This window comes from Cygnus olor, chromosome 1 (assembly GCF_009769625.2).
Source record: "Cygnus olor isolate bCygOlo1 chromosome 1, bCygOlo1.pri.v2, whole genome shotgun sequence".
NCBI lineage: Eukaryota > Metazoa > Chordata > Aves > Anseriformes > Anatidae > Cygnus > Cygnus olor.
Genome location: NC_049169.1, coordinates 164,567,455 through 164,584,222, shown reverse-complemented (window position 1 = coordinate 164,584,222; position 16,768 = coordinate 164,567,455). Strand labels below are relative to the sequence as shown.

The following is a 16,768-nucleotide window of genomic DNA, read 5'->3' as shown; positions in this document are numbered from 1 at the left end:
AACAGATGAAATTAAACGAACATAAAATCAACAATTATCAAATAAAAGAAAGCAGAGTATCTTCTCAAAAAACACACAAATCTAACTGTACACTCACCAGAAACATTTAGTAGGAAACCAGAAAACCAATTCCAGAACTCAGAAAGAGAGACAAAGACATACATACATAAAACAAGTATCTTCACTCTCTCTTTAAATTGCCGTTAACAAAAATACACATTGCTAACAAAAGCTTTGTTCACAGTCAAGTCTTTGAATCCCTTCTAATCTAACTTGATTTAAAAGCCCTTGAATTCCTTTTAATTTACCTCTAAAAATTCTGTTTAATAATCCAGATTTCAACTTCCTTGTAGGCACAAATATATGGATATATATTCCAGGCAACCTGTTCCACTGCCTCACCACCCCTCAGACTAAAGAATTTTCTCCGAACATCTAATACAGATCTCCCCTCTTTTAGTTTAAAACTGTTCCCCTGAGAGGCACTGCTTGTCATTGGCCTCCACCTTGACACACAGGCTGGAATGTTCTGGGTGTGGCCATCCAGTCAATTCCTTATCCAACAAACAGTCCACCCTTGAAATCCATCTCTCTGCAACTTAGGGATAAGGATAACAAATATAACATTAGGCAGTGCATTGAAGACCATGTGAAGGTAAGAAAACAAACATGTTGCACATAACTGCAAGGCAGCCCAGTGGATTTACCAAGGCAATTTTGGATGCTCTTTCTACTCAAAATGAAGAAATTCCCTCTGTACTGAGGTGATACTTTTGCTGATTCTCACTAGAAAAAAAATAAATAAATCTACTTTCACAGTTTCTTGTGAAATGACTGCACTGAAAAGCTCCACAAAAGTAGACTACAGTAGTCCCAAAACTCAGCAAATGTATCACTGGTTGCAATAGTTGCTGAGTTATCAGATTTGTACATTCCATCAAAAACAACAGTGGAAAAAAAAAGGAAGGATAAAAACACGTGAACACAGCTGCAGATCCACCATTCTGGGTCTTTATCCAAACATCCAATATGGTTTTGGGTTTCAATCCTCCATACTTGTTGTATGTATAATTTACTGTCACAAAGTGCGGAGCTACAGTTTCTAATTGTATTTGGATGGTTCTATCTAGCACTGATACAACGTACAGGCTGGCATAAAACAGAAAGGATGTCTATATTTTGCAGTGAAGTAACTAAGTAATGCAAGGAGGGAAGTAAAAGAGAATTTTAACTTTCTTGAATCGATAAAGTTAATAAGCTAATCAGGAACAGCAGGTAACACAGTTGCATTTCTCAGAATGTCGGACTGTCCTTAACTTAAGTAGCAAAATACCATCTCTCTTCCTGAATAAAAAAAAAGATTTATTGTAAGTCTTTTCCATCCAAAACTTGCAAGAAACTTCCTCAAAAAAGGTGTTAAACATAGAAGTCAATCATGCTTCAGCAAAAGACACTTTTTGTATTTTACCTTGATGTGTGTAATTTACTTCTTCTGTTTGACCATTACAAACTTTTGTCCTATATGCTAAGGTGACTTTAAATGAATACTTTCATTTTAATTTTACCTTTACTTGATTCAAATTAAAAATTATTGAAGTTGATTAGCTAATACCAAGCTTTCCTCGCTCAAAGGGTGCATCAGCTCTGGAGATGAATTTCTAGACACTTGCACTTGCTCCACAGACAGTTACTCCAGAGTACCTAATGTGTTGCAAGGTGTGCCACTGTAACAGCTGTGCGAACAGGTTTGATACCTATTGCTAAAAAGAAGCCTGTAGTCAATGGTTATTAGAAATCACATCTGGGTTCAAACTATGAATAAATAGTGTACCTTTTCACTCAAGTCACTGATAAAAATACCAAGTAGCATCAAGACAAGGAGTGATCTTTGCAGTAACCCAAGTAAAGTAAATAAATAAATAAACCCCACACTCGTTTCATTTTAGACATGTAAGTTAACAAGTTTTTAAATCATTTGTTTTATCCTATATTGATTGCATTACCATCTGCAGAAAACAAACCTGTACCCTTTAAAAGACAGTAGTTTGCTGACTTTTTTTCCACATAAATCCATACAGGGTATAGTATTATCCTTCTCTAACTCCTGATTAATCATGTTTCATTAAGTTTTCCAACTGCTAGTTATATATATCGTGTCACATCTCGTAACTGGGTCAATATGTTACCTACATATAAATGCACCTTTCCGTTTTAAAATACACTCAAACCAATAGTAACTGTTTTCATGTCTTTAAAAACTGTTGCCTGCAAAGTCTCTGAGATGATTTATTTGGCAATTTTGAGTTGATACACCAATCATTTTTATGATCTTTCTAACTTTGCTTAGCTCCATTTTTTTTCTTATGTTCACCAGTTATAGGTTTTAATATAGGTTCTATGAAACACTCCAGCCCTATATAGGTACAGAGGCTTGTCTTTTTCCCCCTTATTTCAATAGCTGTTTTTATTTCTCCTCTCACTCAGACTAGTTTACTAATCAATGTAATCAAAATTAAATATACAACTTTTCTTTTTATATACTAATCCCGTTTATTTTTTGCTTTACAATTCAGGCACAGTTGGCCATTTTGAAGCATCTACTTTTCTGCTGAACTTAATAAATATAATCAAAGTAATTTGCAACTAATGAATTTTTAGATTGTGATCAAACTGAAACATACGTTTACCCCTTCCTCTTCGCATACTTTTACCCACTTTGTATACTGGATTTTATAGCTAATCTTGCTCAAATGACAGTAATTTACCTTCATCATTGTAATAGCAATATATCGAGCTTCTTTTACTATCATTGGCTCATAAGAAGAATCAAGCTTTGGTGAAGGAAGTCCTCCGAAAGTCATATCAGCGCTAGGGGATGCAGCTGCTGCAGGACTCCCTGGTATCCGTTGCATCTTTTTTACTTGCTCTTGTTGCAAAGATGTTTTTTTCTGAGAAACAGGAATAGCTTTGACTTCTACCTATAATCAGACACAGAATATGGGAAATGACTTAGGGAAATGATTCAGGGAGAAAGCAAACCTACACATTCTTTTAGACCTGCTAAAGTACAGTGACACTGCTTAAAGAACTTGCATCTAGTTATGTCAAAAACATGCCATCTACACAGACAAAGTCAAGAACAACATCTTAGCGTAAAACTTGAGAATGTAAATGTACAGGAAAGCAGCACCTAACTGACTTTGCACGTGATCGGTAAGGGTAAGGTTAGATAACTTATGCCAGTTGCAGAGCACTCCCTAGGAAGCACAGTATATTCTGGTGTACTAGCTAAGTTTGCTGACAACAGAAAATGCTTCAGGTTTCAGAGTGAGTCATCAGCGCCTGCCAGACCTGGCACAGCACCCTATTACATCGGCACTGTGCACTTTAATTCATATTTTATCTTTTTTTTTTCTTTTTCCCAGAAGTACCACAGACATCTATTAGTGTAGGTAACAAAGAGCCAGCTGAACTTAGTTTTCTGAGGAGGAACAGACTACCTGGATTACCTGAACAGACTACCTGGAAAATAAATTTATGCATTACTCATCCTAAATCTGCAATGAAGTGTTTAGTTGCTGCAGATGTCATATGCTATTTATCAAAATTTGACCTAATTTACTGGAAGTTACCTCAGTACATTGAACACTGAATGAGTCCAATAGAATAATAATAATTAAATTATGTGTTACTTTAATATACTTGTGCAGAAAAATAGTTATTAAATAACAAATCCAGCAACTATTTTGATGGGTTTATATTCACACATCTTTTTCCCAATTTGTAGAATAAAGTAACTAAAAGTTTTCTACTTCCTCTGTCACAAATTTACGTCATTAACTATACATTTATATAATGTTCAAATTGTGTGACTAAACTGATTCTTGTATTATTGTTTAAAACTCACTGGTTATTAATGAATTTACAGTACACTGAAAGATAACTCAATTACATCATATACAAACACTAGTCTTGAGAGTTCTTATAGTAGGAATCTTACCTTTGTTTAAGGTACTTCACTTATTTTTATGCTTGACAAAAGCAAGATTTGAAAACATCTGTACAACTCCAGAAAAATAGGGGGCTTTAAAACATAGATGTAACCTAATTTATTAAAACTAGATGAGTAACATTTTGTGTTCAATTTCATTTGTTTGCATGCTTCATTATCTCAAAACTAACAGCCAACTTTTACACATATCCCACAGGTATTAATCCGAAGCCCGGAAGGGTTTTCTAATTCTATCTCAGGTGGTCATGAACATTTCCTTTCCAGTACTTCAACAACCATAAAAAAACAGCTGTTATTAACTGAAGAGGATGAAGCAAAAATCAACAATCTCAGATCTTGCCAGTTAATAAGTTCAAAGACTACAGGAACTTCCAAATATTAGAAAGGGAGAAGAGCTGTTCTAATACAAAAAAAAATTACTAAAAGATGATTTACCAATGTGGTTCTGATTCTTTTTTCCATCACTTTTATTCACTTCACAATTTATAATACTCTTTCCTGGCTTACAAGTAAGAAGTGGATTCTTGTCACCTTATACATCACCATCACCAAAGGTCTAAAAGTGGGCATTTCCACTACTATATATGTGTAGCTCATTACAGACAAGACATAACCTGCATGAGATGTTGGCATAATATGGAATTTGACAATTCCGTGGATATATAGGTTAAAAAGTCCACTGAATTTAAGAATGCCACATTCTGCCCTATACAAGAGTATTCTGTGGAATATCTACAACAAATATTAAATGAAGACATGATGAAGTATAAGAACAGCCAAGATTGCAATAATTACCTTCATATTAGGAACATGAACAACATCCCCATACTGGTCTTTTGTTTGTACTGTAATAACAGTTGGCCAACCACAACGAATGTCATCCTTATTCAAAATTAATGACGTTTTTTGAGGATCAGCATATGAATCTGGCTGAAGCCATCTACAGCAAAGACAGACACTTATCATTAAAATATCTTCTAGCCTCTCAAAAGATAAAGTCTTGATCTGTACAAACACGATATCCACCTAAGAAAGAATGCAGAAGGTCTGAATAATTAAATATATGCTTTTACCTAATATATGAATAAAACCAGCACAGCCAGTTTTACTTAAATCACAGAATGGCTTGAGTCGGAAGGCACCTTAAGGATCATCTATTTCCAACCCCCCCCGCCATGTGCAGGGATGAGGCATCCACAACTTTTCTGGGCAACCTGTTCCACTGCCTCACCACCCCTCAGACTAAAGAATTTTCTCCGAACATCTAATACAGATCTCCCCTCTTTTAGTTTAAAACTGTTCCCCTGAGAGGCACTGCTTGTCATTGGCGTCCACCTTGACACACAGGCTGGAATGTTCTGGGTGTGGCCATCCAGTCAATTCCTTATCCAACAAACAGTCCACCCTTTAAATCCATCTCTCTCCAACTTAGGGATAAGGATAACAAATATAACAAGTGTTTGAAACAGTTATTAAATGTACATAGCTACTTCTATAGAAAAACAACAGTGCACAGTTTTTAAAATTTAGCATACAAATAAACAATTTCTATTTCGCTGCAATACTTAACAGCTATGAAGTCATGGGTTTATTCATGAAGCACGCAAGCTTTTTACCTTGCAAGTCGTCCACCACTTGATCCTGGTACACAAGCAATGAAATCCTCTAGAAACGACTGCTCATTGCTTTGTACCTGCAGTGGAAGATTTCCTTCAAGGGCTTCCAGTATTGTTGGTGAGTGAGATAGTGCCAACCCTTTTCCAAGAATGCCGGAATGAGATTTGCACACCTTTTTTTTTTTATTTTATTTTGAGGTGGGGTGAGGATAAAAGAGACATAAAAATGAGTCTTTCAGTATTTTACATGTATACACTTTCCCATAATATGACAGTAATTGACACAGACATTTGGGGGACTGAAAACCATTCCAGGAGGGGCAAAGTGGATAAATTACATTGACACACACACACAAAAAAAGTCAGCTCCTAACACTAGAATTACCTAGTTTAGAAAACACTCATAATTGGCATCAAAAGTATTGTCTACTCAGTCTAGAAAACACTGTGTCAATAATTTGTGTCAGAAGAGACTAGATGAGCTTGAGTTGAGGGAGAGTTTCTGGAAGAAAGAATAAGGAAACATGAACTTTGAGGCTAAGGGAATCCTTACTGGTTGAATTATGACCAGGAGAAGAATGAAGAAAGCCCTTTTGAAAATGTAACTAATTAGAACATTCCAAAAGAACATAAAAGGCTAGAGATAGTAACTTATAAATAACTATATAGCTATAAATAACTATAATAACGATAGAAAGAAGTATCTTGAGTAAGATATTTTGGGGTGAGACAGGTTAAAATAAGAAATGTGGAAAGATGCATAGAAAATCAGGCTGAACTACAAGTGAAAAATGAGTCATCCATTACTTGTATGCACACTCCCAGTTCACTTTTTGAATTAAAATACTGTGGATTCAAGAACACATTTGCTGAAAAAAAAATCTTTCGAGAACATCTGATTCCTCCTCAACAGTTTCTGTTTATTGTTCTGTCATCTCAGGCCTATGCTATCATACTGTAGCACTGATGTGTTTTCCAGCAAGTACAGTAACAACTAAATTTCAAAATATTTGCCCTGAAAATAACTATGAGAGAGAACATGAAAAAATTTTTCACTGTTCATCATCAGCTAGGGCCAAAAAATAGAGAGCTACTGACCAGCATCAGCTGCCATCACAACAACCAAACTATATCATCAATCCAGAGCAACTACAGACATATTAACCAGAACTTCATAGATGTTACTGTTCAACTGAAAGAGTTATTTTATTTCTGCAATTACAAAGACAGGTGAAGGATTATTTAAAATTTATTAAATCATGCAACCAACATGTAAGGTGATCTAACTTCCTATCTGATATTTTATGCATGTTTTCTACGCAGATTTACTGTAAGACTTAAAAGCAACAGCATACCTGTAAAGCAGCTTCTTCAAGAATCTCAAGATCTTCTTCAAATTCATTACCTGCTGTAAAAATATAAACACGTATTTTTCATAACAGTAATACTGACATTTATTTATGCATTATAGAACTTGAAATTTAATTCTGTTTAGTTTATATTACAAAAGTTAAGTTTGCAGGAGGATGTGTAATATTGTTTAAACAGCAGTTGAAATATTAATATTTGAATCTTTTAATCTTTTTTTGCTTCTACTAAGAAACCTAGTAAACATGCAGTACTGTGTAGTTCAGTGTACAAGCAAATAAACAATATATCTTACACAAAAATCAAATTTGGTACTTATCTCCAAGACCGTATGTATGGCAAATCTTTGGATGCAACTAGATACTTCTAGGAAAAAGATTCTGGGAGGTCAAGATGATTGCCAGGAAGCAGTACTTAAGACTATCCAGCAACTGCTTCTTTATAAGAATTTACCCCAAAAAATGTATTTAAAAACCTGATAAACTCTGCACAATTTTGTAAATTATGAATCCACCCAGAGCATAAAAATCAAATGAATTCTACTCTATGGCATTTCTTTCTCAAAAATGCAACTCAAAAGCCTGATTCCAGTGTGACCAGAACTGCCAAATACAGCCTTAACAGAAAAGAAAAGTAAACAGGTAAGGTTATGATATTTCTAGTCTCTCTCAAAATATGTCAGGCAATTCTATTAGTAAGGAGAGAGAAAGAGAAATTAGAATAATCAAGTCCTAAGGCATTTTTAAAATTCTAAGAAATATAGGTATGTAGAAACTCTGCTCTCAGAATGAAATTCAATTTCTACAGAATTTGAAACAATTAAGTAATAATGTTAAACAATTAAATAATGCATTGATCGATTCCACGTTGCTGTTTAGGTTAGACCTCAGTCACAAACCAATTGTCTCTTTTGAGTAGAGGCATTTTAAACTTAACTCTTAGAAAACTTGCAAGGAGGAGATGTTGCCTTTTGACAAAGTAACTCAATATTTGGATGTACTCTCAAAGATGAAGTTTTCATAATAAATAAAGGAATCACCATTTGGTGCATTTTCCTCTGGAGTAAAAATAGTTAAAGCCCTCTTGATGCCCTTTCAAAGCACTTTTTTTCTTTCCTAATGCTTATATAGGAATACTTATACAATTATCTGGCCTACTGTATACAGAGAATATCCACTACAACAGTTATTAAAAAACAGGGCAATTCTTTGTGAAGGATATCCTCCTTCAGCAAAGTGTTTACACACCATGATGCAGTCATGAAAATAATGCAAATAGTGGTAAGGATGGAAGGGTCTACAAGGATTCCTGTAACAACTAGTGACTAATTTGAAGTCATTTCAGTCATCCTATCTATCCCATGATGCTCTTTGCACAACCTCCTACAGAATTCTCTGTTGAAAATTTTCAACCATGTGTTGCCTACTTTTCTTAATTTTGCCATGACATCTGTGAAGTTTCTTAATTTAAAGTCATCAGGTTTTAAGATCACTTAGTTGGATACAGAGGTCTAAATATTACCAGGGCAATGGAGCAGTATTTACTTCACCTACTTTTGGCAGTGAGGCATGAGATAATAAACTCAGACGTAGGTATTACAAGATATTTTTACAGCAAATGGAAGAGAAATAGGCATCTTCTTTCAGTGATTTTTTTTTTTAGATGTTTATCATGGAATGACATGAACCATCCTCTGAAGATGTCTATATTATCTCTAAAAGAAGGTTAGAGCAACTAGCTTAGACTCTGATGCTTAACTTCTGAATGCCAAAGTTCAGACATTATATATTAAATTGCTTATTCCCTCCTTAAGCAAGCCTTTTCCTTAGGGTATTTTCTTTGGACTATATACACCTACACATGGAACTAAGGTAAAATTGTAGAAATTATAAAACGAAGTATGAAAACTCTAATACAAAGGGCTTTCTTGTGTGCATGCACTATAATGCAGTCTTTTATATAACAAATGATTACATATCTTTTTCTTAAAAGACTCTCCCTTTCATGAATAAAATTATACTGTTCCACAGATGAGTAATGACAGTAGCATATAAAACAGAGCACTTTTCAAGGTACCATTTCACTTACAGCAAAAGGTAAAAGATACATTATCTATAATGGAGGAAAGGAAAAAGCTGTCTGATACTAAGGCATTTAAAAGTTGCTCTCCAAAACCACATTTTACCTCTTTTCCTGCCAAGTGTTTCCGAGACATCAGGCAAAACACTTCAAGCAAAATTACAGATAACTGAAAACAGTCTTAAAAGGCACAGTAATTTCCATCACAGCAGTCAAACACTACGATTCCTGCCTATAATTCATCTGTTTATTCATAAGGTCCAGTGGTCTTGTAGAGAACCTCTATGCAATTATATCTGTTTGTCATTAGTTTTGCAATACTGTCATCAATACTAACAGATTTGGCTGAAGTCCTTGAGTTGGTGTTGGGTAAATGGCGAGATGCATTCTTTATTATGTTGCATCAATTACTTCAGTAATCAGAAAACTATCCTGCTTCTGCACCTACCATTCCTCTGTTGCAGTTCACGCACAACCCCTTATATAAGTTTGCTGAGACTGTATAGATAACTTGACTGCATGTTTTATTTAAAATTTGTTCTACCTTAAAGCACAGAAACTAATCTACGTATCACCTACTCTCCCTTCTTCTTTTAGACATTCAAAATTAGAATGAAAACCTCTTCTGAAAGAAGAATGAAGCATTAGAAAACCTGGGAAGGAAGTTATAAGCATTCACACTCAGCTTCTTAGGTGGGAACGTTGGGATAAATGGGTACTAGGGAAATCAACCAAACAAAGGAGTTGATGTGGCTGTTTGAAGGATAACAGAAGAGGGCACTCTATTTAAACTATAGAATTGCCTGTACTTTTGAGAGAGAAATACAGATTTACCAGTGCAGTTGAGGTGCTTATTTACAACATAAAGTAAGAAATATGTACATTCAAATACACAAGCAAAGTACCAGGTTAAAAAAAAAAAGTCAAATTAGGTTAAAAAAAAGTCAAATTAGGTTTTCTGGTTATAACTGCACACTGAACAATGTCCTCCTGCTCATTAATACATATTTTTCTCTGCTAGTCTCCTTAATACTATTTGAGATCTCATTTGCATTCCTAAATTAAAATGAACAAAAGATACCTTATTATAGATTATAAATCCATTTTCCCTATACATAGTTAATTATGACAAATACTATTATACAGAGTACAGCTACATCATTAGAACAGTCAATCTCCATATTCATTCATTTTCATAAATTCTTACTATTCCTTATATTTTAAATTGCATTTGGGTTCCTGTAAACTTTTGTTTGCTGCATCTGCTGTAAAAGTATGCAATATTTTTTATAATTGCAAAAAATTACAGCAGCAATATTTTAGACTGCAAGGTCTACAGATACAATGGCCACTCTCAATTTTAAACTAGTAAGTCTAAATTTTGCAATTCATTGCTGCAGGTGTTCCTTATTCAGAACGGTGTGCAGTGCAGGGAGAAAAAACAGTGAAAAGGAAATACAAATAAGATACCTGCACATTTGTGAAGTACCACAAGGGAACTGTAGGACATAGCTCGTACACTGATACGCTACCTGTGGATGGGGTGAGTTGATTTAGATTTAAATAACTAGGTTTGCCTTCTTTCCATAATCGTTTAAGCAGAAAACAACATTATTTTATTATCTTGGTTGATTAATTCAGTTTGAAAATCAATTGTGTATGATCATTTAGAATTAAAAGCAACATTTGGACTTAGAGCATTTACAACATTTGGACAGACAGCATTTATGCAGAAACCCTGAAACAATGATGAAGTAACAAAGTAAGTTGAGTAGAACTTACCAATAGGAAGAGCTAGATCTTTCTTCATCAAAGCTGCTGCACATGACCCTCCTAAATTGGCCAATTCTTTTTCCAGCTGAATAATACCCTTAAAAATAAAAAGTATTCAGAAAATATGACAATAGATGGGTTTCCTTGACAATATTTTTTCCTAAGAGATATTAATTGTATGTTCCAGTTTGAAGTTTCTCAGTGATATGCTTCTTGTCGTACAGCTGAACTGCCATGTTTTAATGCGGGGCCAGAGTTTTAATGGGCCAAAGTACCACCATTTTTAGAACAATTTCAACTAGGTCAGAAGACTGATAAGTGCTACCATGCTTGGGTAGCCTAGTAAGAACATCTGAAGATGATTGATGCTAAAGAGAAAGGGAACTCCCAACTAAAACAACTACACATAAGTATTCAGATTACAAAGAAATACCTCTTCTAAGCTGTACAGATGTACAGTTTATGTGGTATATATATATACTACAAAAGCTCATGTTCCTGTCTTCTCTAAAGGTAATACTGTTCATAATTTTGTTTTCCTCTTCCCTCTCTCTAGTTGGAGATGCTAGGATGGGAAAAAGGTTTTTACATTCTCCTTTACACAGTTAAAGACTTACATCTGGGGATGATTTAGCACGTCCAAGAAACGTCTGACAAATTCCTCCCACGAAGGAGAAAAAAAAACAGACCAGCCCCCTCCAAAATCTGAGGGAGATGGGAAACCTCTATCATTAGGGCCACTAGTAATTTAAATAAGACAAACATCTTTCAATATGATCTATGACATCAGAATAAAGAAAGATATGAAAGGTAATAATATTATTTCACAAGCCAAAGCCTTTATTCATCTGAACTTCTATCATGTTCATACTATATCTAGTAATTCATCTGGATAAAGAAGTTTCAGAATTTTAGATAATTTTATATCCTATTGATGTAATGGATAAAATCATAATGCTATTTATTTGCAGAGTGTCACAGTTCTTAACCCCCCCGACAAATAAAAACACCCACAGCCATTCCAATATAATCAGATTAAAGAATTCCAAACAAATCATGTTTGTAGCAATAAAAGTTTTAAAATTATATGAAAATCATTTAAAAGTATTTTGCTAGTTCTATTTAGTCAGAAGTACAAATCAGATACTTTTACCAAAAAAAAAAACCTTGGTCATATAAGAATGAATTTATAGGTTCGCTTATAGCCATTCCACTTTTTCCTTACCTCATCAGATCCTGGACTAAATTCATATCCAATTGCATAACATTTGAAACCGTAAAAACAAGCCTTTTCATCTTTCACATAGTCTGATGCAGTCTCCAGAGAAAAAAGAGCTTCATTTCCTTACAGGAAGTAAAATGATACATAAAATGAATAAAATAGAACTTCTAATATTTCTCCTCTTTTTAAATGTTTCTATCACATGAACATAAACCAAATGTAGGCTGTGTAAGCACCATGCAAATAAAAACATAAATAACACGCAGATGAACACTTCAAAAAAGAAACCTAATATAAACATAGTTCACTGATGTACAACCAATGCCTCATAATGAACTCTTGCTATGTTGGATGGAGACACTTTTTCCATTTTGTTTTCTAACATGATTTTGCAGAAAAATCGAATTTATTTTCATCATTTTTATAATTCACATCAATAGAAATTACTGCAATATATATTTATTACCTGGCAATACCAATACCATTGTAGGCCATCCTGAAGATCCAGAGAATTTTTTCAGTTCTATCCATGAATTAAGATTTTCATGAACAGAAGTATGCTTTGGTCCAAACCCCAGACTCTGTGCAATTCTGACAGGAATTAGTAAACGAAGAACATCCTCTGACTGAGCAGTGCCACACTGAGTATCAAATTCTATTGTTATCCACCTGACACATTCAGGAAAAGTCACCTAAAACGAAAAACAGTGGTCGAAAACCTAATTATGTGCAAGCGTGGGTTTTTTTTTTGTTGTTTGTCACTTTGCTTTTTTTTTTCCAAACATTCCATTCTTCACTTCCTCTTTGTCTTTCGTTCTTAAAGATTCAAGCTACAAAAGTGATTCAGTTATGTAAATCTGTAGAGCTGTTTTCATATCCTTTAGTAACCTAACTTATTCCTTGAAATTCAGATACACCTGAAATGCTATAATCAAGTATTTTAATACCTCATACCTTTATTCAGCTGAACAAAAACACCCTTTCTCTACTGACATTTAGGAAAACCTGGATTCATTTTAATAGTCATTTATGTAAGGCAGAATGAATCCCATTAAAAGTGACTCAACACATTTAAATGGACTTCAGAGACTTCTGCAAAGCAAAATCATGGCCCAAGTGAAAGTAACTTGTGACAAGTTTGAATTGGCAGATCCCTACACTACAATACACATGAATTTGACCAGAATTGACATTAACTATTTTTTACAAAGCATTGTTTTAGCACTGAGGTAACATCTACATAAAGACTTCCAACTTCTACAGTCTGTACAGTTAGAACAAATAAACTGTACATGACAGTAGGAAAATCTAAGACTGAACAAATTCAGGTGCTTACATTAGACAGCTGAATTAGAAGGTTAAAACTACATGCTTCCCCATACTTACTGAAGAAAGACAGGTCCAGAAAGCTGTACAGTAATAATACGGAAAACTGTCTCCTATATTAGACAATATGAGTTATCATCCATGGCAAACCATTTTTCAACAACGTAAGAAATGGTGTGTACCTTGTAGTGAGTAACACAGGCTGGTTTATAGGGATGTTCACTTTCCACAACAGCATAGTGATTAGAGGTAGTACAAGCTGAAAGCCCTTGCTCTGGTTGATTTCCTGTGGTGCTGTCTGTAGACTGATTTGGGTTAAAAGCTGGAGGAGCATATTTCTGATTCAAAACTGCTACAGAAGGAAGTAATTGTTGTACTAGGCCAAAGACCTCAACAGCAACCTGAAACATAACACCACATACACTAAATTATTACTTACGATGGGGTGAAAACAATACTCAAACTTGTATTTCTCTACAAGGGTTATTCTGGATATTCTCAGAATATCACTAGCACAGTTCATTTAGTCACATTTTCCAATCCTACATCTACAATGCTTGCAGAAAAAGCATCACCACATTAATCTCAAATACTCCTCTTAGACACTTATCAAAAATGAAACGAATCTGTTTGCAGCTGTGAGCTATCTACATTAATACGCCCACAGAAAGCTTCCTAACACTTGAAAGCCATAACATTAATGAACAATAATTGTAAGTTGAGAGAAAGCAAATACTGTACTGAAGTCATAGTCCAGTTACACTTTGTTTTCTAAGAATATTGTTCTTTTTCCAATATTGAATATTCTTAATGCATGCATTGATAAACAGTGCATTGTTCTCTGTAATTTTTATGAGATTTTCAAAAGAGAAGAACACTTCTGAAACAAAACACTTGCTGGAAACTTCAGTTCATCATAGTGACAAGGTAACAACAAATTCAAACTATTTTTAAAGAAATTAATCTGTTTGGTTTTAAGTGGTCAGTCCTCTTTTCTCCCCCTTTATAGAGAAGTTAGAAGGGATCTTACAGGTCATGAAAATGCAGTAAAAGACAATAGTGTCTACTAAGTAAGGACTGGCAACATTTGTAAATATAATGACAATTTTCAAGATTTTCAGACACGTGAAAATACGTTTTGCCAACGAAAAGGTTATTTTTTGCTGATAGTTGACATCCTCCCAACTGTAAACTTGATAGAAATAATCTTCATTTAATTAACAGCTACTACTGATTTCATGTTCATTGTAAAACCTGAATTCATATAATACATAAGAAATTCTATCCCACCAATATTCATTAATAAATAATAAATCCAGATCCTTCTAACTTTTTCAGTTTTCCTACTATCAAAGCCTATCTTCTTTCTCTCTGCTTACATAAGGTTGTGTTTTTTTTCATAATGACTTCAATGTAAATTAAAAAAAAAAAAGTTCATAACTGTTCAAGTATAACATGTTTTTAAAATTTCTTGACTCTTGGAAATTTCATGACCAGTCAAGTGGTCAAACATAAACCACTAATTCATAAAATTATAAAAAATCACCATGTTCAGTTTTCCCAGAGTAAAGTTTTTCCTTATATAACATTCTTAAATTTCTTCAGTAATTTCTGTTGAGGAGCATACCTTGGGAATTGCTGCTGCAACTGGTCCTATGTAGGCTATTATCAGTGGTAGCAGCATTGAGAACAGACTGGAAGAGCTCAGTAGTTCTGGAATGTCTTCAGCTAAACAAAGATAATTACAACACAAGTATCATAATATTCGTTATAACAAATAGATCACCGTTCAAAATACATCTTATTTTTCTTCTTTTGCTTCTTATGAGTTAAAATTCTAGTTTCTACACTAATTTTTACTTTAAGCTACTTGGCACTGTAATTCAAAACAAATTATTAGTGCGTGAAGTTCACCTGAAATAAGCATGACTCTATATAGAGCTCTATGTTAAAAATTTTCCTTGTTTTACAGCATAATTTTATTGATTCTTCATCACTTTGTAAAACTGTCTTCATATTTTCTATGCTATAAAATCTAGTACCTAGTATCTAGTATCCAATCTCAAAATCAATTTCTATAGCACTATCCAATATTATGGACTCCTCTATTTTTTTCTAGAATGGCTGAATATGGTAGCTTAAAAACATTCAGTTTTAAGACTAATGTCTGAATTTCTGAAAAATGTGTATTTAAGTGCTTATAGATGCACTACATACACCATTTTTCCTCCTACCACATGAAACATGCAATAAAATTTGGTACTGACCCATTACAGCATATCTTTTGGGAATATAGAATCTTACTAGCTTTAATATGATGTCTGCTAAACTGATGAGCAAACTTGTATGAGGTATCTGCCTATGATTAAGAGCAACTCAATTATTTAAAAAGTTACTCAGAGTTTGATAACCTACAGCTATGACAGGTTAGAAAAATATTTTTTGAAGACGTAAGAGAAATATTACAAATGTTATATCACTGATTTTCTACTCTTAACTCCTCCTAGCAAGGAAAGAAGTTCTGAAAAGTCAATTTTGGAAGTCAATTTTCAAAAGTCTTACCATCTACAGCAAGAGCTCTGTGCAACAGGTCTTTGGCTGCTCGCACAACAGCGCTCACAACGGAAAGAGCCCTGCTACAGTTTTTGTCTTCTTCATTAGCTTTGTTCAAAAGCTGTGATTGCAGATCTCCATCATACTCACTCCTGGATGGTAGATTAAGTTAAAGTAAGTTCATAAAATACAAAATTAACTTAGACATGTCTCACTTGTTTTTGGCACAGAATAATTAGAACAGTTAATTTATGATAAAATAATAAAGGAAATAATTAAATCCAACCACTGAGGATATTTTGGAGGAGATGCCTCATTGTTTGCTGTTTGTTATTATTTTATTTTTATTTGCCAGGAAATATGAAAAGCATACTTCTGAAATGCTTGTTTTCACTGGATGCCTTTCAAATCTTAGAATTTACTGTTATGCTTTTCCAAGAGAGAGAACCTATCTTGATAAAAACAGAACAATACTAAAGGCTTCACAGAAACCACTGAAACTCTTTCTATTGATATTTCTGTAGTATCACAACTGTGAAAAAGATTCCCCTTCCCTATTCTAAGGATTAATTATGTTTTTGAAATACAATGTTAGGCTTAACCTTAACAAATAGTTTTCTCTTTGAAATGTACTGTTTATGTCAAATTAGATTCTCGTAATCAATATATGGACATTATGCACAAAACTATTCCACTAAAGTATATAAAAGATGTTTTGATTGTTATTTTCACAGCAGTCCAAAGATAAGCATAAACTAATTCAAGTCTTCTATATGATAATGATTTAGCAGTGGCATAGACAACTTAAATCACTCAGTC

General features: G+C 33.9%; 1 protein-coding gene and 1 long non-coding RNA gene across 22 annotated transcripts in view; one reads left to right on the top strand and one right to left on the bottom strand.

Annotated features, from left to right (window-relative positions):
* Nucleotides 1–16,768, bottom strand: part of MYCBP2 (MYC binding protein 2) — a 196,025-nt gene that overhangs the window by 72,488 nt on the left and 106,769 nt on the right. For all 21 annotated transcript variants that reach the window (XM_040539587.1, XM_040539595.1, XM_040539597.1 and 18 more), the window contains 10 exons: nt 15,959–16,101; nt 15,024–15,124; nt 13,579–13,797; nt 12,537–12,762; nt 12,074–12,192; nt 10,858–10,945; nt 6,984–7,036; nt 5,629–5,801; nt 4,808–4,952; nt 2,766–2,978 (listed from right to left, as the gene is read on the bottom strand). In XM_040539587.1, the coding sequence (XP_040395521.1) occupies nt 2,766–2,978; nt 4,808–4,952; nt 5,629–5,801; nt 6,984–7,036; nt 10,858–10,945; nt 12,074–12,192; nt 12,537–12,762; nt 13,579–13,797; nt 15,024–15,124; nt 15,959–16,101 (1,480 nt within the window). The remainder of the gene's footprint in view (nt 1–2,765; nt 2,979–4,807; nt 4,953–5,628; nt 5,802–6,983; nt 7,037–10,857; nt 10,946–12,073; nt 12,193–12,536; nt 12,763–13,578; nt 13,798–15,023; nt 15,125–15,958; nt 16,102–16,768) is intronic.
* LOC121061220 lies at nt 12–15,980 on the top strand. The gene is made up of 4 exons (XR_005815001.1): nt 12–655; nt 10,476–10,618; nt 14,254–14,323; nt 15,904–15,980. It is a non-coding gene; the product is annotated as an uncharacterized LOC121061220 (long non-coding RNA).